Genomic DNA, 21,992 nt, shown 5'->3' with positions numbered 1-21,992 from the left:
TTGACTCAACCATTACAAAAAATAACAATGAACATGAATTTGCAATTTTCCACAAACCATCTTACACGGACATTATCATACATAATTCCTCTACGCACTCTTACCAGCATAAAGTTGCTGCATTCAATAATATTCTTCATAGACTATTGAATAATTTCCAGAGAGAGCTGAGTTTGATCAAACAAATCAAACAAAAACTACAAAAGCAAGCCATGGACCATATCTACCCAAATTCAAGATGCGATAACGTCAGTTATGAGACATTGTCATTTTTGGCTGAACCAACTAATAATATTTTTTTAAGAAAGACTGCGTAAACTTAGCTCACAGAAATAGTAATAGTCCGGATAATAGTGTAAGTGCATTTATTAAAAACAATAAAGACAAAACTTCGGTATCGGATAGATCAGGAGTATATCAGCTGAGTTGTGGCTCTTGCCCAAAACTGTATAATGGCCAAACAGGGAGATTATTTTCCAAAGAATTAAAAGCTTAGATGTAATTTTCTGAATAGAAAGACCAATTTCACATTTGCAAACCACCTTTTAGCAGAAGTACATGAGTTCAGTCATGAATATGACATGTTATATTTAGAAGAGAAGAGTTTGAAATTCAATCTTCTAAAATGTCAAGCAATCAATAGATTCAAGAATTCGGGTAACTAACTAAATGATCAATTAGAATTGAATAACCGTTACTGAATATTTTTCAAATGTGGGGACTGGGACATAAGCTCAGGTCATTTAATCCATTACAAACTTAAGTACTTGAAATGTAGGTACTTTAAATTTTAAAATTAGGTAAACCAAGCATTAAATTTGTAAAATATAGTAGATAAAGATACGCCCGAAGAAGCCATTGTATGGCGAAACACGTGTCGCGTTTTTATAAAACTGTTTAGTGGAACATTTTTGGCTGTGAGTTTTAGAAAGTATTTTGAAGTGTTTTGTGTGAGAAACTTTGCCAAAAATCCGACAGATATAATTCAACGCGACAAAAGTTGTTTTCTGTTAGGAACTTAACAGTAGAAATAATTGTTGTATACGTTTTTGTGAGAGATTGTATCAATTAATCTAAAAAGTCGTTCACTTATACTTCAAGGTCCTTCTTCACAGTAAATTAGAAATCAACCCTGAAAAATCATCGTTGAATTCCTGACAAAATCACTTATCCAATAGATGGCATATATGGGGTTATTTTGTTTGATATTTTGAAGAGGAGTGTGTACGCATCTTAGCGATACCTTATATTATTTCACAAAAATTAGGTGTTTCGGGAAATTTACAGTACTGTCTTATTTATGGAGATATTGAACGTGGCTCCTTTTGAAAAAAATTCCCTATATGCAATCAATTATTCATTTTTCGAGCTGTTTTGGAATCATCCGTATCTGTGAGTATAGGTTGGAAATGAGTCAAATCACTTTTCAGTATCGTCCTTCCATTTTTTATTTTTATCATTCATTTTTGGATCCATTTTCAACCCGTTTGATATCTTGATAGAGTTTTTCAACACACTGATCTCATTTCAGATCATCAGACATGCACAGTTTTGAAAACAATAAAACCTTCTCAAAAACAAAACTTGGTTTAAGGAGCAAAACGAAATATAGTCAAAAAGTTTTTCGCTCCGAAAAAAAAGAAGTGCTAGAATTGAATTAGTTCTTGTTTGTATCTAAAATATAAGGAAAAGAAATATTCATCATTATTAAAAAATAGAAACTGGGCTGCAATCAAAGAATACGTTTACTGTTGTTATAGAAAGAAGAAATAATATTAATAATTTTCATTTGATATTTTTTTATTCATGTTGTAGTTTCATTTCATTAGAAATTATGTTATTTTTTCATACTACGTGTTTATTAGTTTACCAAACAATTTTTGTCAGCAGTTCTCAAATTGAAGAATAATACTCCATTCAAATAAATTTTTATTCAACCTGATCAAATTTTTTTAATAAAAAAACATTGGTTTAATCTCCACTTCATTATGTTCAACCTGAACAACATCATACCTCCAAAAACTGAAAGGGAGTTTTCGAAAAAACTATTGTTAAGAAAAAGAGAATTGAAACTTATTACTAATATCTGTTTCACAAATTATATCTTACCTTATGCTAGTCACTCAGAATTTCGTTTCGTCATAGAAAACATACTTAGTGCGATTTTTACCTAATTTTTGAACTAAATTATATATCGGAAATCCGTAGTGCTGCTGCGGATTTTTATATAGAATTTATTGAAACTGTAGACATTCTGGATATTCACTATTCATTTCTCAATAAATTCATTACCAGATCATTCATCACATTTTAGATTTTTCGATTGTGAAAAAAATGTCATTTTTCATCTACTCATTTCTACTCAGTCACACTTCGATTATTTTTGTGCAGTCAGGTTTTCAAATCTACAATTTCAAAGTCAAATCCGAAGTTTCCTGCTTAATGTCTAAAATTGATTTACACAACGCGATTTCTGTTGAGGCGTCCATGCCAAATAATTAGAATTTGAAAATCTACATTTGAAAATACAAACAGGAAACGGTTTAAAATATGTCTGTCGCACCCCTACGAACGACAACCCTCAGAAGTATAAACTTGTACTAGCTATAGATTAACGAGGTCTTACATTTTAACGTGTGATTCCACACTATATTGATATTTTCAACTTATAACATATTCAAATTTTTGTATCTAAGATAGCGCAGAGGTTAAAATTGCTTCGACAAGCTAAATGGAATAACGCACTGTTAGTAATTATATTATTATTATCCTAACTAGAACGGAAACAGTACATTTCCGTACTCGACACCGTTATCCGAAAAAGCTGATTTCGGGTAAGTAGTCGAATGTGGGAAAGTATGAGTTCAGATCAAGCATTTTTCAACAAGTGAATATGTTACGAAGCTCTGATAAAACTTTTATATGCGAAACAATTCCTGATCTAAATTGCTTGTATAGATATAGGGTGATGCACGAACACGAACGCTTGTACAAAAAACATACAAAACAGGAACTTTTTCATAAAATTCTACATCTCTCAAAAAATTTTCCATTTCTATTATCGAATTTCTGCACCACGACAATCTAGTTAGAATCATGAAATGCAAGTGCAGCGTTGCCCGATTGTGGGCTGACCAACATGCTATCCATTGAAAGTGTTCGTATAAACCTGGGCTCACAAAGACACTATTCACATCAGGTGTATACAATTACACAGCCACGCCTCCTGGCGAAGTTTTGTGAAAGTAGGTGGTGTATCAGCTATGTGTATATGGTGTAATGGTCGGCCCAACCGAAAATTTGCTAAACGTCATTTCACATGATAACATGTCCAAAACACACTATATACAGTGGGAAACGTTGGTGAGCCCGAAACCGGGACGACCGACGTTTTCGAGGGCTGACCAGAGTTCACATCGTATATTCTACGGGCTGACAAATGACCGTTTACATATATATATATATATATATATATAATATATATATATATATATATATATATATATATATATATATATATAGTGGATATATACTATATATATATATATACACACTAGGGATATTTTTAAAAATGGCAATAATTTTTTTTTAGATCGCTTTAGGGAAAAAAAAGTTGACGGGTGATTATTAAACGAATATAACTTACAACAAAATTTATTGAATGGTCAAAAATACTGAGTGCGCATATAAGCAAAACTAAAAAAAAATATGGCTCTTCTTTGGCACCCCGAAAAAAAATCATAATACAAAAAAAAATGGAATCAGTACAAAGTATGGCCTCCATGCTGGTTTATTACGGCCCTACATCTATCGTGCATCGACAAAATGAGATTGTCAATGTCTTGTTGAGGTACATTTGCCCATTCAGCGATTTAAAGCTCTTTCAATTGAAACGTTGTGTGAATGTTCCCCATATGCGGAGTAATTCTTCGTTGAAGCATGTCCCACACATGCTCGATGGGATTCAGGTCCGGTGATTGTGCTGGCCATGGCGATACATCAACTCCTTCGTTGATGAGCCAGTCAGTCACTAGACGCGCGACATGTGGACGAGTATTATCGTGCATTAGGTGGAAGTTTTCACCAACAGCACCAGCAAACGGACGGACGATAGGTAGAAGAATGGTGTCTAGCTGTGAGGGAGCGTTTTGGAAAAACGAGATCGGTTCTGCCGCCGATCATGATTCCACCCCATAGCATTACTGTACCACCTCTGTATGTGTGGACTTCCTAGACGTGTCTCAAACGTTCATTATTTATAGGTCGTCTCCACAGTCTTACTCGACGAGAATCTGGATGAAATCTAAATCTGGATTCGTCTGTAAACAAAACTGTGGCCCAATCATTTGCATCCCAGTTTTGATGTTCTTGACACCACTCTAATCTTCTACCGCGATTGCCTCTCGACAAAGGTGGACATCTAAGTGGCCTTCTGTTGTGGAGATATGCTTCATGCAGTCGATTTCTGACAGTATCACGACCAATGGTTACCTGGTGCGTCTGCTGCAACACGTTAACCAACTCAGGTGCTGTGATTGTCGGTTGTCTTCTTGCGTTTAAGACCAAAAATCGGTCTTGAACAGCAGTTGTAGCGCGTCCTCGTCCTGGATGTTGTTCAGCTGGACTGCCAGTTTCACGGAAACGCCGCTACAATCGACTGAAAACACTTTGGGAGACCCCCAAACGAAGAGCTACATCATTTTGTCGCATGCCACCTTGAAGAAGCCCTACAGCTCTATTCATCTCAGCCAATGGTAAGTGATGGCGTTCCATGTTAAAGCACAATATTTCCAGTTTGATTGCTGAGCAAGAACTGCATAGAATGTACAAACTCGACACTTTCAGATTATTCATTTTAGCCGAAAACCTACAGTTTGTAAAAAACTTGATAAAAGATTAGTTACCGTTTTTGCAGACTTTGTTCAACCTATAGAAATCTACAGGGTGGTCGAGTGTACCAATTTAATCGAAATTAAACGACCTCATGCATTCATTTTCATGATATTTAGTATGTTATAAAAATATCCCTAGACTTTTCCGATGTGTGTATTTTGTACAGTTGTCAAACTGTACAATAGATGGCGGTAAGCTTCAATGCGAAGTGAGAATTTCTAGTCTCCATTCTCGAAAGTACTAGGCCCGCTTGCTGCCGCTAGCACGCGCGCCATCCAGCCAGTAATGTCATTCGTCGGTATTACGAAAACAAGTGAATTTATTTAGCGACTAGCTAGGTAAAGTGCTGTACGTGCGGTGGTGAATACTGTGAGTGGTGTCATTAGCAAATTTTCAATAATCGATTGTTTACTTCGGCATTTTTGAAGACAAAATTATGTCGGAAGCAAAAAACAAGAAACGGCAGTAAAGCGTGGAATATATAAAATATGGATTTTTTTGAAAATCCCACAGATCCATCTTCCCCTATGTGCTTTCTTTGTCAAAAACATTTTCGGATGAAGCGATGAAACCCTCAAGGCTACAAGATCATTTGAATAGAATTCGGACTCCAAGCTTCCACAATATCTCCTTGCTAATTGCTCAAACAGGTACACCTCACATTATTGGGGAGGATTTAATTCCACCTATAATGAAAGAAGTAATAAATAACTACTGTGCTCCATAAACCAGTGGCAGATATTATCCGAAAAATTCCTTCGAGCAATAATTCCGTGCGGAGACGAATTGATGCGATGGTTGAAAACATTGAAGAGTTATTGTGCAATCATCTGAAGACTTCTTAATTCTCAATTCAGTTAGATGAGTCCACTTTACCAACCAATGAAGCATTGTTGTCATACGTGAGAACTACTATTTGCCACAAATTTAGAGACGGATGCAAAAGGAGAAACCATATATAATACACTGGAAAAATTTTGTGATGAGAAAGAAATTCCACTGAAGAATGTTATATCAGCTGCTATGGATGGCGCTCCGGCTATGACAGGACGTCACAAAGGCTTCATAGCGTACTTAAAAAATAAAATTCCAGATGTGCTCGCTGTACATTGCGTCATTCACAGGCAACATTTAGTTGCGAAAAATTTGAGTGAGTGCCTCTCTCAATCACTGCAATATATCATCAAAGCAGTCAATAAAATCCGAAACACAGATTGTTTAATCCGCTTTGTGTTGCTAATGATAAAGATTTCAACCGATTGCTATTTCACACAGAAGTGCGTTGATTATCAAGAGGTAACTGTTTGACTCAATTTTACAATCTATTTGACTCTGTGATAGGGTTCTTGAAAAACAAAGACAAAAAATTGCACCACAACCTCATCACTTCAAAGAATGATATTGAGTACTTGACAAACCTGTATACATTATTTAATGATGTCAGTCTCCAACTTCAGGGTGACGACTTGAATTTGGTTAAAACAAAAAATGTCATTGCTGCTTTTGTAGTCAAATTGATCTTATACAAGAATAATATAGGCAGACGTGGGTTTCGCAATTTCCCTAATTTGTGAGCAGTATCCTTCAACGACGACTTGCTTGTTTACTGCCAACATTTGGAGAACCTCCACAGTGATTTCGCAGAACGATTCCAATACATTTTAAAATTGGAAATACCGGGAAACTTGATAAAAATAACATAAATAAAAGTTTTTCTAATATTACAAAATGGTGTTTTACATTACCCTCATTAGAAAGTCTTATTTTCACATGACACACATAATTTAATTTTTAAAATAATGACTATGATTGTGATTTATAAGATGTAGTAAAGTAAAAAAAAATGGGGGGCGCTAGAAAATAATTACTTCTCGAAGTGGGCGGTAGACAAAATGAGTTTGATAACCTCAGATCTACATGATTCATATAAATAATTACCATAGTGCCCTGAACATATGAATCTAAAAACGAAAAAGTCTCCTAAATTGATAAAAGAGCTAACCAAAGTGATGGCTACCCTCCATCACAAAGCAAAGTTTGTGATTCATTATTGCGCCGTCTAACAGGCCATTGCAATGGTCTTGTCATCATGAAAATTGATAGAGTACTTCAATTCAACCAATTACCATGGTTCAAGTCCTTCATTGATTTGAATACTGAGTTGCGGAAAAGGGCTACGAATGAGTTTGAAAAAAACCTCTTCAAGCTAATGAACAATGCAGTATTCGGAAAAACTATGGAAGACATCAGAAAAAGAGTCAACATTAAACCCTCACCAAATGGGCTGGTCCCTACGGAGCCGAGGCCTATATTTCTAAGCCAGAGTTCAAAAATTGCATGATATTCAATGAGAATTTAGTGGCAGTCGAACTGAGGAAGCTGCAAGTTTATCTAAATAAACCGATACAAGCAGGACAGACTATCTAAGATTTGGCAAAGACTACCATATACGATTTTCATTATGTATGAAATATGCAATCAGAATCCTTCGATACTTCGGATTACCCGTCCAATAATCAGTTTAACGTTTCTTAGGTAAAAAAAAGTTCTCGTGATGATGAAAGATGAGAATAACACAATTCCGATTACTCATTACGTAGGTCTTAGATCGAAATTGTATACAACTAGGGTATTCGTGACGGAGGATGGTATATGAAATATTATGTATTATGTATTATTATGTATTATGAGTATTATGAAATATGCAATCAGGATCCTTATGAAACGATACGTCAAGATTGTCATAAATTCTTCTATACTTCGGATTACCCATCCAACAATCAGTTTGATGTTCCTTTGGTAAAAATACAACTAGGGTGTTGGTGACGGAGGATAGTATCAATAAGAAGCGTCAGCAGTTGATAAATGATGGCTATGATGAGGATGAAATTAATCAAATCATCTCATGATTGGGGGTTTTCAAGAAGGCAAAGGGGTCAAATCTTCTGTGGTGAAGAATAAAATTACTTTCGATGATTATTTGAATTGCTAGATAATTGGAAGAATATAAGTGTCACCCAAAATTTGATTCGATCCGATAAACATCAAGTACATTCCATCGCCCAATATAAGATTGCCCTCAGCCCTGAAGATGATAAGCGTTATATAATTCCAGATTCACACAATACGCTTTCTTGGGGTCACTATTCTATACCTCAAACATCAAATGCTATGGATATATACGATTAGCCCATGATTATTAGTATATATGAATTCTACTGCAGTTTAGCTGAGAAAATATTTATATATTATTAATGAATGTTCAACTACTTTATATTATCAGCAAATTTGAGGTATAGAGATTTAAAAAACTTTAATAGCAGCAACATGTGTCGATAATTGTAGAATGTAATTGTGAATATATTAATGGAATGATTAGATATCAATAAATATTTTGTAATATTTTTTTAAATTATGAATAATTCCTTCTTACGTTAGAAACTTCCAAACTCATCCCCCTTTTCAGTTCAACTAACCTCCACTCATAATAACATGATGCTAATTACAGTCTACGAGCAATTTTTATCTACTCAAAAAGTAAAATATCTGTGGACAGTTATTTCTTCAAACTCACACGTACTCAGATGAAGATGCGCTTATTTCTGCACAAATTTCGTGACACGTTACATTTGAAAAAAAAATGGGGCTTTAAAAATGCGCCTTTTTCGCTCCGGTTACAGTGACCAAAGTGACGTTTCAGCGCTTTATATTTTTGCGAAATTTCTATGTGATTTCTCATGAATACGCCATCATATAATACGCCATCTTTCTTTTTATTATTGTGACATCACTACCCTAATCTCTGAACTGGACGTGTGGACTTCAAAATTAGTCAGCTCGCAATCCTGAGATGAACCTTCCAGATTTTTATTCATTGTATATAAAATTCCGGTACTAGATATGAATGATTTTAGGAATAAAAAAAATGACAATTTTAATGTCATAAGGAATATCCGGATATTTTTGATCGTGTCAGATAATCAATGACAGATAGATCGTAGTCGTGTACTCTATCAGACATTTCGCTCATCCACTTCAGGCTCTGTCATGTGAATGACAGAATCCCTCGCCTCCAAAACCTCAAGGCCCCTTTTGGTTTGATTATGATCCAAACTGTTGCTATTGAATTTCACTTATAGTTGTTCGTAATCTAATGACATTGAATTTCAAATTTGTTCAATGATTTTCTTTGAATTTGCAATTCTTTTTATGTTATTCCTTATTAGGCGCTTGATATTATATTTTCCATAATCTATAAATGAAATCATTTGAAATGAGTACCAACATCGACCTGTTGCAGCTAATATAACAGATGAGGTCCTTTTGGCTTCGGGAAATTATTAATTATATTTCTTGACATCTAAAAAAATCCATTGATGTCAAAATCATTGAAATCGGACGACCGGAAGTGGAAACTAGCAGTGGCCTTTTTTATGGATTCCAAACCTTCCCACCATAAGGAATCCAAATATATTAAATGTTTTAGTACAGGATGATTTTTTCATTACCGGATGCGTTTATTTTTGCATGAAACATAAAAATATGTCAAAGGTGGATAATCAAATTTTCATTTTTTTCTCAACATCTCTACGACTTTTCATATGCTTCTCATACGTATTTCAAAATTATTTCATCACACCTTATGCCTATTTGACATGTCGCCATATCGTTTCTTCATTAATTTCAACATCGTTACCCCGTTCATGTGCTTCACATCACTGCGACGTTGTGAACTAGTGCCTTTTTGACATGACATGGATTCTATACCTCTCCTCTTTTCATTTGATGTGCTGCATGTTGAGATCCAAACATTATTAACGCCCCGTTGGCGTCGTCTTCGTTTTTTTCTTTGTCGATGACATAAATTTATTTTTCATTTGACGTGCTGTGCGTGACGATCTGATCATTAATGCCCTTCTGACATGCTGTGGCCATCTTTGTTTTTGATTTCTCGATACATACTGCATTCGTATTATTGAGTATGTATGATATAAATCAAAAGGAGGAAATTAGTGGACAGAACACTCAAGAAATATGGAGGCAAACCGCGGACACGGGTTTCTGGCTATTGGCCTCATCAGCGCGATGCAGCCAATTGCAAAGGTAACCAGTTATTGTCCAACTTGTATATATATATATATATATATATATATATATATATACACCGCGCTGATGAGGCCAATAGCCTCATATATATACAATATATATATATATATATATATATATATATATATATATATATATATATATATATATATATATATATATATATATGGGTATATATATATATATATATATATATATATATATACCTATAAACAACACGTTTCGGAGCCCGGTATATTAATGGGGCGAAGTGGAGCCCACCTGTTATCGACGTTGTGGAAGTGTATACGTTATTTGCTCTAATTTTTTATATCATTTAGACAAATAGGAACATCAGAGGGGAAACATTTTCAATGTAGAATAGAAAATATATATCATTGGTATCATCTGAATCCCAGACTACTCAGACAGTACGATGTGAAGCCCACGCGCAAAAAAAACATACAAATCAGTCGTAGTGAAGCCCTACGCTGTTGCCACTATTTGGCAGTGAATATTTGCCGTCATATCTGAAAGGGCATCATTTAATCCCTTGTCCCTTGAGTGTTTAGTGAAAGAATGAACGGGCGATCGAAGAGAATTTTAGAGTTAGCATCTCAGGCTTATTCACTGAGAAATCGGAAAACGGTAAGTAGAAAGTTTCTTTTCTATTCACATTCTTATTTTTTTTTGTTGAACTATTGATCGTTTTTTTCGTCTTCCAAAACGGTTGAATGTTATTTACTACTGGTTTACCATGATATTGCAGAAGAGGTCAGCCTAACAGAATGGACTCTGTATGCCTGGTTTATCGAACTTCGCATTTCAAAAAATGAATTTAGTCGAAGGCAATATATTTGTGTTTCATGTGCATATGGGATCATATGAAATTCAAACTGCTGGCTAATAAAATACACTGTTTTTCGTATAACAGTCGATTTTGTTTTCACAATGAATGAAATAATTTGTTACCATTATTTAACAAAATGTTTTCTTTTCTCGAACGCTATTAGTTTTTCACTTTGAATCCCTAAACTAGCTAAATTCCAATATAATATTTTCAGGTTGAATTGGTATTTTACTCTGATGGAATCATTTAAAAAAATATATATATAAGAAGTTCGACATATTGAAATTTCGAATTCATCAAATAAGTAGAATAAATTTTATTACAATTTCTACATCATTCGAATCGATAGTTCTTTTTTGCCACTGAGGCAGACTCGAAGGTATTTTCTTTTTCTCCAGGTTAAATATGTCGAAGAAGAAAGCGAATTATCTCTGAATAAATTCGAAGCTTCTGCGAGTTCTGAAGATGATGTTACCTTCACTCCTCAAGGATTACTGGAGAGTTCGGATTCCACCTACGACTCAATCAATGAAGCGGGATATGTAGAAATAACTCCTGAAAAACTTTTAAAGACTAAAAATACATCTCTCTCAACTGTTTCTGAAACTGGAAGTGTTTCGAACATAATACCACGCAGCATATATTCAGAGTATTGCATTCACGAATCGGGAGGTGGTGTTTTGGTTTCGGAAAAGGTACGAGTAGTTTAAGAGTTTGTATTCAGAGATAAATCAATTTCAAAATGTTTTTGTTTTTTTTTTTTTATTTTTCACCTCATGAGATAATTGACTACATTTCAGGTGGCCGAGGCTCTGTGTGAAACACAAGGGTCTTCTGACCAAATGAGCGGTTCTCCTAAAGAACTGACGATGTTACGCAATGTTGAATGGGTGAGTTCACCTTGCAAATTATAATTATAATAATTTCGACTTTACAAGTACAGAAGGTTGTCAGTCTCAGCTAAACACATCTACTCAGGGCACAATGTTTTTGGATCCAATGATTACATTTTCTACGATATGCGAATTGAATCAGTTTGCTTTCATAAATTGTTTTGAAAAAAAAGCGATGGAACTGAAAATGACAACAATGAGACTATATAGTATTACTTCGTTCAATTAGATCTTGCAAAAATCTCTCCCATTTTGAACTGAGTTCACAACTGATATTACTCTTTTCTTGTTATGACTCACAATGCACATTACTCAAACCATTCACCTTTATCAGCCATTCATTTTCTGTTTTTATTTGTATCTAGTGAAATTTCAAAAATTCATTTGTTACTTTGAACGTATTCAAAAAACATTTCATTGTGAGATTTTCACTAAACAGTTTTACAAAAACGCAACACATGCTCGCCATACAATGGCTTCTTCAGGCGTGTTGCGTTTTTGTGAAACTGTTTAGTGAAAATCTCACAATGAAGTGTTTTTTGTATACGTTAGTTATGGATTTTCATCAAGTATCGGCCAATTCCATCAATGATGTTACTTTGAAATGGATTTGACGAGTAATACATTTTTAAACTTCAAGCATAACGACGTGAAATGCTATAGTGACATCGAAAGTGACATGAGAAATATGAGTAACAAATTTTGTTATGATCTCAACGCGGCAACGGCTATTGATTTTATCGTCTTTCATTTGTTGTGTAATATCAGTTTGTTGTTTTTCCTGGGTTTTTTAAACTTCTATAATCTGAAAAATAAACAAAGCTAAATCACCATAGTCTGTTGGAAGTGTAAGAAAAGCACCCCGAGAAATTACTAAGTAATATAAACCACTGAAGAGTCCAATTAGTCGGAAACTTATATTTATGATTTTTTTATTGATTTGATTAATCAAAATGAATTAATATTCTCAGCTGGCTTCAATGTTATCCACGGTTTGATAATTTTTTTCCGTTATCAAATTCGAGAAAATAACAAATATCAAATCAATAAAATGTTCAAATATCATATTCGATAGTCTACGTCTACGAGATTGCACAGACAACATGTTGGCGAAGAATTCTGTTTAGGTTCATATTTCCATCTTACCTTAGCAACGGTAAGCAGGTACGGGAGTGGTTGAAATAGTTATCATCTGCCGAAAGGATTCTCATTTTTTCGTGAGGTTCTTTAATGATGAGTTTTGTTCACTCAAGTTCACTCAAGTCTTGAAGTTTCATCTAAACATATTTTCCACGGGAATAAGGTGTACTGTTTCATATTTTCATTTATATATATAAGAAGACACGAACAAAACCTGAAAAGTCGGATGGAAACAATATATTGGTAGCTCCAAAAGTTATTCTTACATTATCGTTTGTAAACAAGATAAATGATTAGTTTTTGAGGAAAAATTCGAAAGTTGAAATTTGTCAGCAATCAATGTACATTTTATAATTTGTTTTGAAATGCCAATTTTTACTTAATGCATCACGATAATCTTGATAGAAAGTGGTATTTTTCGAACATCGAAATATATCTATTCATGAGATACAATGTCAAAGATAGGTACTATGTAATTAATTTCTCTATGCCAGTGAAAAAGTAAATGTTTCGAAGATACTCTATGTCATTGTGAGTTGATAATTACTTAAAAAATAACATACAATTCATTTTATTTGAACTTTTACATTATAAAAAATAAAAAAATTTAATCTTTACGGTTGGTATTTTTTATTTTATACAATAACCTATGTATAAAATGAGATAGTATATGGAGCTCTGAAACTTACAATTGTCCATTAGCACAGAAAAATGGACTGCACTTTATCTTTGAAGGTACAAGAATTATAATGAATAAAGTGTACATGAATTTGTGAAAAACTTTTTTTGTTGCTCACTACGTCAAGTTTCTTGACCAAATTTTCGTAGATGACGTCATATTGCCGCCATACGGAATTTGTAGAAAATAAAGGGTTCTGTTCAGAATTCTTGACTTGATTCCATTTTCGGTTAAACCGGAGTTGAATTCTCGATGGCTTTATCAAACACATTTTGGCTTCAATGAAACATCTGATTGGAGCTGTGTAAAATGTTTTCGTTGTCACTCGTTATTCTTTCTACAGAAAAACAAGTATAATCCATCATACTCTATGAAAATGTATCATGCATGATTACCATTGCTAAGGCGAGAAGTTAAAGATTGAAATAAGAACTGGAAGTGAATTCTTGGAGAATGCTAATGGTTTAATTTTGACTTTTGACAAAACAAATATATCTTTCTTCAATTGAGGTATTTTTCACCAAAGTTTTATTTTATTTTGAGAGCAAAAAAGGGTTACTTTCCATAACGTAAGCCATTTCACGGAAAGTTGAGTATATAAATTTAATTTTTCGATTAATTACCAAATTCATAGACAAAATTCATAAATATCACATAGTAATACGTAGTAACTTGCAGGGTGAACTTTTCAAATTGCCCTTTATTACACTCTAACAGATTCTGTGTTGATTTAGCCTTCAGATTGTGCTAGGTTGAGGAACCCAGAAAAACATGAAAAACATTGACTCCTCCACAAACTTTCTTCCAAAGAATAATTAAGTTGTATACTTTTCGAAAACTCTCTTTCCTCTTATCAGAAAATATTTTTATATTAACTAAATGTCTTTCTCTTCATTAGGATGAGGAAGCAAACTATGATAGCTATTGTGAGAATGACATGAATACTGCAAGTGAAAATTTTGGTGTAAGTATGTTCACGACAGCATTTAGGGTTATTAATATTGACTCCGAAATGTTAAATGTTTTCAGAAGGAAATATCCCAACAACCACTTCCAACCCCGCCAAAAAAACAGAAGCGAAATATTCTCTCATATCAACAGCATGAATCAGCAGAAAATAATAATATAGAGAGGACCATTATAAACTATGGAAAAATAAGTCAGGTAATAGAAAATACTTTTATAATTCATTTCATCTTATTCAGATCATCATTGTTCAATGTGAAACCACTTGCTACCTGATATGTAAAATGGCTGGCTCTCATATTTATTTCCACATCATAACCCGCAATTCGAATATTTCGAATTGCTCCTACATTTCTCGCCGATGAGGCTCTTCTCTCAATTCAGAGACATAACCAATTATCCAAGCAAAATGGCTCTGAATTATAAAATTGAGATTAGAAAAACTTTCATATTGAACATCTTTCGAAGGTTCTTGCAACTAGAACTTATGCTCATTAGACGATATGAATTCGATTTCAGAAAAAGCTATATATTTACTTTTCTTGATGCAATACAATTTCTCAATCCTAATAGTTTAAACCGTTTAATGAGATGAAATATGTGTTTTATTTTTTTTCCATGTAGGTATTCAATATGTCAGAACAAGTTTCAAATGCTACAAGCGTAGCATTTGGAATATGTTCTGATACCTATGTTGACTTGTGAGTAAAATGAATGCTGGTGCAATTTTTTGTGATATTATCTGTGATACCCTTAAGATGAAGATACCCCTGTATTTTAGTAATTTTTGAAAGTACATATTTGATTTCCGGTACAGGCATAGACCTTCATGAGCCGCACTTTTTGCAATAGGTACTCAGCTCGAGTGACAGCCTCAAACCCAGCCTACTGCAAAAAATCCTCGATATTTTTCTCTTCGCGTTGATGAAACCGTAATGAGTTATTTAAAAAAGTTGCTCAGAAATAGATTTCAACCTACAAACCAAATTTCAACGAATTTCATATTCAAGTACGATTTTCAATTATTGGTTCTAAATAAAAAGCTACGAAAATAATAAATTCGTTATAATGTAGACATAAGAATCAATAACCTAATACCCATTATCAATACATGTTTTCCATTGATTTAGACTATTTTATCATTTCTGTAGCTTCTTATTCGGAACCATTAATTAAAAATCGGACTTGAATATGAAAATAACAAAAAAATGCAAATTTTTAATGTTGAGTTGAAATTTAATATGTGGATCAAAAACGATTTCCAAACAACTTTTTCAAATAACTTTTTCAAATATCTCGATATCTCCAACGCGAAGCAAAATATCAAGGATTTTTCCTTTTAGCGGGATCGCAGTAGGCTGTCACTCGGGCTAAGTGTTGTGGAAAGTGCGTCCCATGAAGGTCAACCCCTGTACCAAAAATCAAATCTCTGCTATCGAAAATGACCACAATACAGGGGTGTCTTTATCTTAAATATGCCACACTGTACATTTTTTATTTTATAGAGAATTTATGATGAACAATAAAAGTTATCTCATTGTATCGTCTCTATATTAATTAGCGATATATTTCAGTCTTCGTTTAACATATAATTATGATTGTAATATCAAATATTTGAGACACACTGACTTCTGCTAAAAAACCATCAGATTTATTTATAGATTATTATAGTGAACAAAAATTATCCACGAATCTTCGTGTTTGTTTTCAGTTTGATGAAGGTTTTGGAATTGACCTGTTACAAAGTAGTAGGACATGGACAAAAAAAAATACATGCCCATATTGTTTTCTTGAAGTAACACATTTTCCGAGGCATCTCGAGAGAACCCATAAAAATGAAGTGGCTGTGAAAGAGATCATAGCCTTGCCCCCGAAACACCATAAGAGAAAAGTGTTGATAGATACTATTCGTAGACAAGGAAATTTTTCTCTTTATAATCAAGAAAATAAAATTCGCCCTATCAAAAGACCAAGAATCAACGATCAAGAGGTAGAATACGTTATATGCGATTTTTGTCTAGGGTTCTATAAAAGAAATTATTTGAGGAGGCACAGAAAAAAATGCGATTTAAAATGTGATGAAAACTCAAAACGTGCCAATCATTTATCACAGTCACAAATATTCACTATATGTGAGGGGGTAAATAAAAAATTTTATGATTCTCTCAGACTGAAAAATGAAGTATTCACTTTTATGAGGAAGGATGAGATTTCTAAAACTGCCATGAATGATGTACTCATCTGCAGCTATGGGGAAAGTGAATTATCAAAACACAAGAGGGTTCAGATAAGAACAGTTATTTCTAATTTAATGCGAGAATTAGGTCGGCTTCTGATAGTTCTGAAACAAACAACTGCAGCAAATAATCTCATGGAGGTTTTAAAACCAGAATATTTTGATAATTTGGTGGTAGCCACCAAAGTAATAAGTGGTTACGATAGTGATTCCAAAAGCTTCAAATCTGCAAGTCTAGCTCTACATATGGGTACACGGCTCAAACAAGTTTGTAACCTAGCACGAAAACTTGTCATAAAGAAGAGCCGTTTTCTTCATTGTGAGAATCCTGAAAAAACGTTGAAAGATATCAATCGTTTGAAGGAACTCATCAGTGATCACTGGTATACAGATATATCCAGCTTGGCACTGAAAGATTTGAATGAAAAACATTGGCAGAAACCAAAACTATATCCTTTGACTAGTGATATTATAAAATTCCAAAAATATGCCCTAGAAGAAGCTCAAAAAGCAAGTTATCTAATGGCTGATGCCAAAGATATGAAAAATCAATTCAGAAAACTCACAGAGTGCGTTCTGAGTTTAGTATTGCTTCTTAATAGAAAACGTATCGGTGAAATACAATATTTGAAACTATCAACATACAATTCTGATATCTCACACTACCAGCAAGAAGAATTCGTTGATTCTCTCAGCGATGCCGAAAAAATATTGACCAAAAACTTCAAAAGGGTTGTGACTGCTGGAAAAGGAAGCAAACCAGTTGCCATCCTGTTTCCTAAAAAATACCAAGATCTCATCGATATCATGTTGAACTATAGAGAGAAATGTGTTCCTGAAACAAATGAATACTTATTTGCAAACCCCAGAAGTGATAATAGATGGTTGAGTGGATATCACACACTGAAAAAGTTAGCAAATGAAGCTGAAGTACAAGATCCAGTTCTTTTTACGTCCACTCGTTTGAGAAAACAAATTTCAACAATTTTGCAGGTAATGAACATGACTGAATCGGAAATTGAACAGTTCGCATCATTCATGGGACATACTAAAAAAACTCATGAGGCTTATTATAGGTGAGAATTTACTTATACAAAATAATTGTGTCTTATTTGAGTTTATTTTGAAACATGCATGCATCTTTCGAAATATCTGAGTGACATTTCTGAACGATTTGAATTGCAAATTTCTCAGTTTTCAAAAGTTTGAGAAAGAAAAAAGAGGTAAAATATGAGTTTCTATAAAAATGGAGAATATTTTCATTTGAAATTCACATTTCTATTTTGAAATGCTCATGGGCAATATTCATGATGAAAAGTGTTAATGACGAGTTGCATACATCTTTTCAATTAAATTCCATTCAAATTCATGTATTATCCTTATATTCTTTTGAAAATCAATAAATGCTGAAAATTAATTCATCGAATGTTATTGTCCACATCAATATATTATATTCATACTTTCAACTTATTCGATCTTTTGAGTGCAAGACGTTGGTAAACGAATCGAAATTCAGCTGTTTATCTTCAGAATGGTTCATTTACTATCTACACAAAAATATCGTTTGTATCCAAATCTACTAAATACTGGCAATTATATGGAAAACAATTCAATTTCATATTTATTTGACCTCCACAACATGCTTGTAATTCATTTGTTTCCAAATTTCAACTTTCTCCAGATTACCTCAAGACATTTATCAAACTGCAAAGGTGTCAAAATTACTACTTGCTATGAGTAAAGGACAAGCTTCACAATTCAAAGGAAAGAGCCTTGATGAAATTGAATTCTCGGATAGTGTAACATCCGACTACTCCGAAGATGAGGATTCAACGAAAAATGAAGGAAAAGAAGGAAATTCAAATGAAACTGAGAATGAACCTAGTACGTCAGAAATCAAAGGTGAGAAAATGAACAACTTTTGTGGTTCAGATATTCATATTTTTTCTTCAATTTCAGTGAAAAACAATAAAAAAAGAGAACCAAAAACGAACCAAAAAGAAGTGATGACTGAGTATTTCGCAGAATACATTAGAAAAAAAATTGCACCGAAAAAAAGTGAAGTTATGAAATTAATTTCTGCCAATGAAGAATTATTCCGAGATAGAAACTGGGTTGTCATAAAAGCATTCATTTATAATTCTGGTAGAAAATGACAACCTCTTATTTTTCACTTACTGTGAAATATTTTCTAAATTAACTTGATTTTTGGTACCCAGAAATATATTATTTTTTCGAATAAACTTTTTATTTCTAATTGAACACGACTATAATTGGTATTTGTATCATTTTCTCCCGATCATACGTATGCGTTTATTAAGTTGCTGCTGATTGTTCATCGAAACAGTGTTGCTAAATCTAGGGCTCCACAAGGTCGCTTCCATATCACATGTATGTTTCTTGATACAGTTGGGTACAGCGGCGCCTCTACAGTATACTTCTGTGAACTAATTGGTATATAAAACCATTAAATTTGGTCATTTGAAAGCCCAGCCAAAATTTTTTTTGTGAAATACCTACAACATCTGTATACCATTAGCAACGAGATACACATCGATACGTTGTGAAGCCCGAAACTGGGACACACAACGTAACTGAGGGCTTCATTGCGTACTGTTCGTCTAGTTAACGGGATTCACAATGACCTTTTATATGTCTATATATATATATATATATATATATATATATATATATATATATATACATATATATATATATATATATATATATATATATATATATATATATATATATATATATATATACATATATATATATATATATACATATATATATATATATATATATATATATATATATATATATATATATATATATATATATATTAGAGAGTTGAAGTAAAACCATCAAGCACCTGTGCAACGTCTTCGATTTGGAAGTTTCGTCGCAAATTATTTCCCACTATGAAAAGCAGAAACTAATTTCGTTTGGTCGATCCAACCAACCGATAGACCGGTTTCGGGGTGATTGCCCCATCATCAGTACCGGGCATGGTCTCTTCAGAACGGTGTGAACCGTCTGAGTATCACGACCATGTCAAAATAATTCCAGCTAGTCATAGAATCTCTATGCAGTTGATTCAGTGGTATGTCCACTGCGCATACTGACCTACGACATTGTAGGTACGTGTGGCAGATACCCAACAGAAAAACAAACAACCCACCCAGCTAATGCCGCGCAGAGAGTTGAAGTAAAACTCAGACGGTTCACACCTTTCTGAAGAGTCCATGCCCGGTACTGATGATGGGGTAATCACCCCGAAACCAGTCTATCGGTTGGTTGAATCTACCGAAATTAATTTCTGCTTTTCATAGTGGGAAATAATCTGCGACGAATCTTCCAAATTGAAGACGTTGCACAAGTGCCTGATGGTTTTACTTCAACTCTCTGCGCGGCATTAGCTGGGTGGGTTGTTTGTTTTTCCATTGGGTATCTGCCACACATACCTACAAAGTCGTAGGTCTGTATGAGAGGAAAGGGGCAACTCGGAGCATGGACAGTGGACAACCACCGAATCAACTGCAGAGAGATTCTATGACCAGCTGGAATTATTTTCATTTAGTCGTGATACTCAACGGTTCACACCGTTCTGAAGAGACCATGCCCGGTACTGATGATGGGGCAATCACCCCGAAACCGGTCTATCAGTTGATCGGATCGATCAAACGAAATTAGTTTCTGCTTTTCATAGTGGGAAATAAATTGCGACGAATCATCCAAATCGAAGACGTTTGTTTTTCTGTTGGGTATCTGCCACACGTACCCACAAAGTCGTAGGTCTGTATATATATATATATATATATATATAGATAGATATATATATATATATATATATATATATATATATATATATATATATATATATTCGAACCTGATATTAACAAACTTGTTAAAAATCATGAAATTCATCCTTCACATTAGATCAGTTTTAAAATTCAAATCGAAATGTTTGTTTTAATATCATGAATAAAAGGTTTCTAATATTACAAAATGGTGTTTTACGTTACCTACTATCATCAGAAAGTTTTATTTTCACATGTCACACATAATTTGATTATCAAAATAAAGACTGCGATTGTGATTCTTAAGATGTAGTTAAGTAACAAAAAAATTGGGGGTCGCTGGAAAATAATCAATTCTGGAAGTGGGCGGTAGAAAATATAAGTTTGAGAACCTCTGCTCTAACATCTACTATAATATTCCAATCCACAGACTGTCATCAACGGAAAAGACTCCAAAGTATGCATGTATTAGGTTTATCAATGAATTGCCAACAATAGTCAAACACGAAAGTAGATGAACAAAGAGACTTCTGGACCACTTGGGAGTGGGGGAAACGTCATCGACGCAGGATGGAACGAGTATCGTAGCGATTCAAGCGTGGACCCCCTTGCCCTCGCCCCCCTTAGTACTCCACATCACCGCTCAGGCCCTCTTGAGACTCTGCTTCACCCCTCGACCCCCTTGTCACGTTCCAGTCGCGTGATTTTAATTGAAAAAAGTTTGTAGTTATGAGATTCGAACCCACGACGTCCGCGCGGTAGACATTGTCCTTAGCCTCTACACCAACGTAAGATATTGAAGTTAACTGCGAATGTTGGGTATTTACAGCGTTAGTTTTGTCGGGACCGAAATTGACTCATTCATTATACTTGACAGCATTTTTTTTTTTTATTTCCGTAGAATTTAATCGTTATTATCTTGTTGAAGATAGGAAAATATACTTAGATTTGGGAAATAATTAATATTTCATGTAAAGATGTGTATGTGTGTGAGAGCGAGAGACGCGTGTGACGTAATCGATGCAAAGAGATGGAGATGGTATCGAGATTTACCGGTTACTAGTGCAAGCAGGTGTTGCCAGTTATACAATAAATCAATGTTTATGAAGTAATGTAGCGCGAAAATGATGTATTTTATAATAATGAATCAGATTTAAGAAAAAATATGACAACTTAACCTGCGATCCGTCATTGTATACGGGTTGTCTCAAAATACATCATTGAAAACAAACATGACGTCGAAGTGTACAGGGTGCGTCAAAATATATTTAAGAAAAAACATGTTAGTTCAACAGAAGTCTAGCATTCCAACATGCCAAAAGGGTACTACGTCTCGTATCTTTGTTAACCAAGTTAGCATCATCAGGAGAAAGAGGAGATCCAAAAGTGTTGGGAGGTTAAGCGTTGTGCACTCAACGTGAGGGCAATGGGGGAGCGAAGTATTCGA

The 21,992-nt window shown here is 34.0% G+C and overlaps 2 protein-coding genes across 5 annotated transcripts in view; one reads left to right on the top strand and one right to left on the bottom strand.

The window, feature by feature from the left end:
- Positions 1–21,992, bottom strand: part of LOC111508414 (uncharacterized) — a 546,485-nt gene that overhangs the window by 46,907 nt on the left and 477,586 nt on the right. The window lies entirely within an intron of this gene.
- Positions 10,183–18,898, top strand: LOC111515503 (uncharacterized). The gene is made up of 7 exons (XM_074179161.1): positions 10,183–10,626; positions 11,227–11,523; positions 11,629–11,718; positions 14,439–14,504; positions 14,570–14,704; positions 16,218–17,818; positions 18,424–18,898. The coding sequence occupies exons 1-7, from the start codon at positions 10,558–10,560 to the stop codon at positions 18,896–18,898; spliced, it is 2,733 nt and encodes a 910-aa protein (XP_074035262.1). The 5' UTR covers positions 10,183–10,557.

This window comes from Leptinotarsa decemlineata, unplaced genomic scaffold, assembly GCF_025532065.1.
Source record: "Leptinotarsa decemlineata unplaced genomic scaffold, Ldec_3_MD MMD2_tig00004433_RagTag_RagTag, whole genome shotgun sequence".
Lineage (NCBI taxonomy): Eukaryota > Metazoa > Arthropoda > Insecta > Coleoptera > Chrysomelidae > Leptinotarsa > Leptinotarsa decemlineata.
Note: the sequence above shows the minus strand (reverse complement) of the source record. Positions and strands in the feature narration are given on the sequence as shown.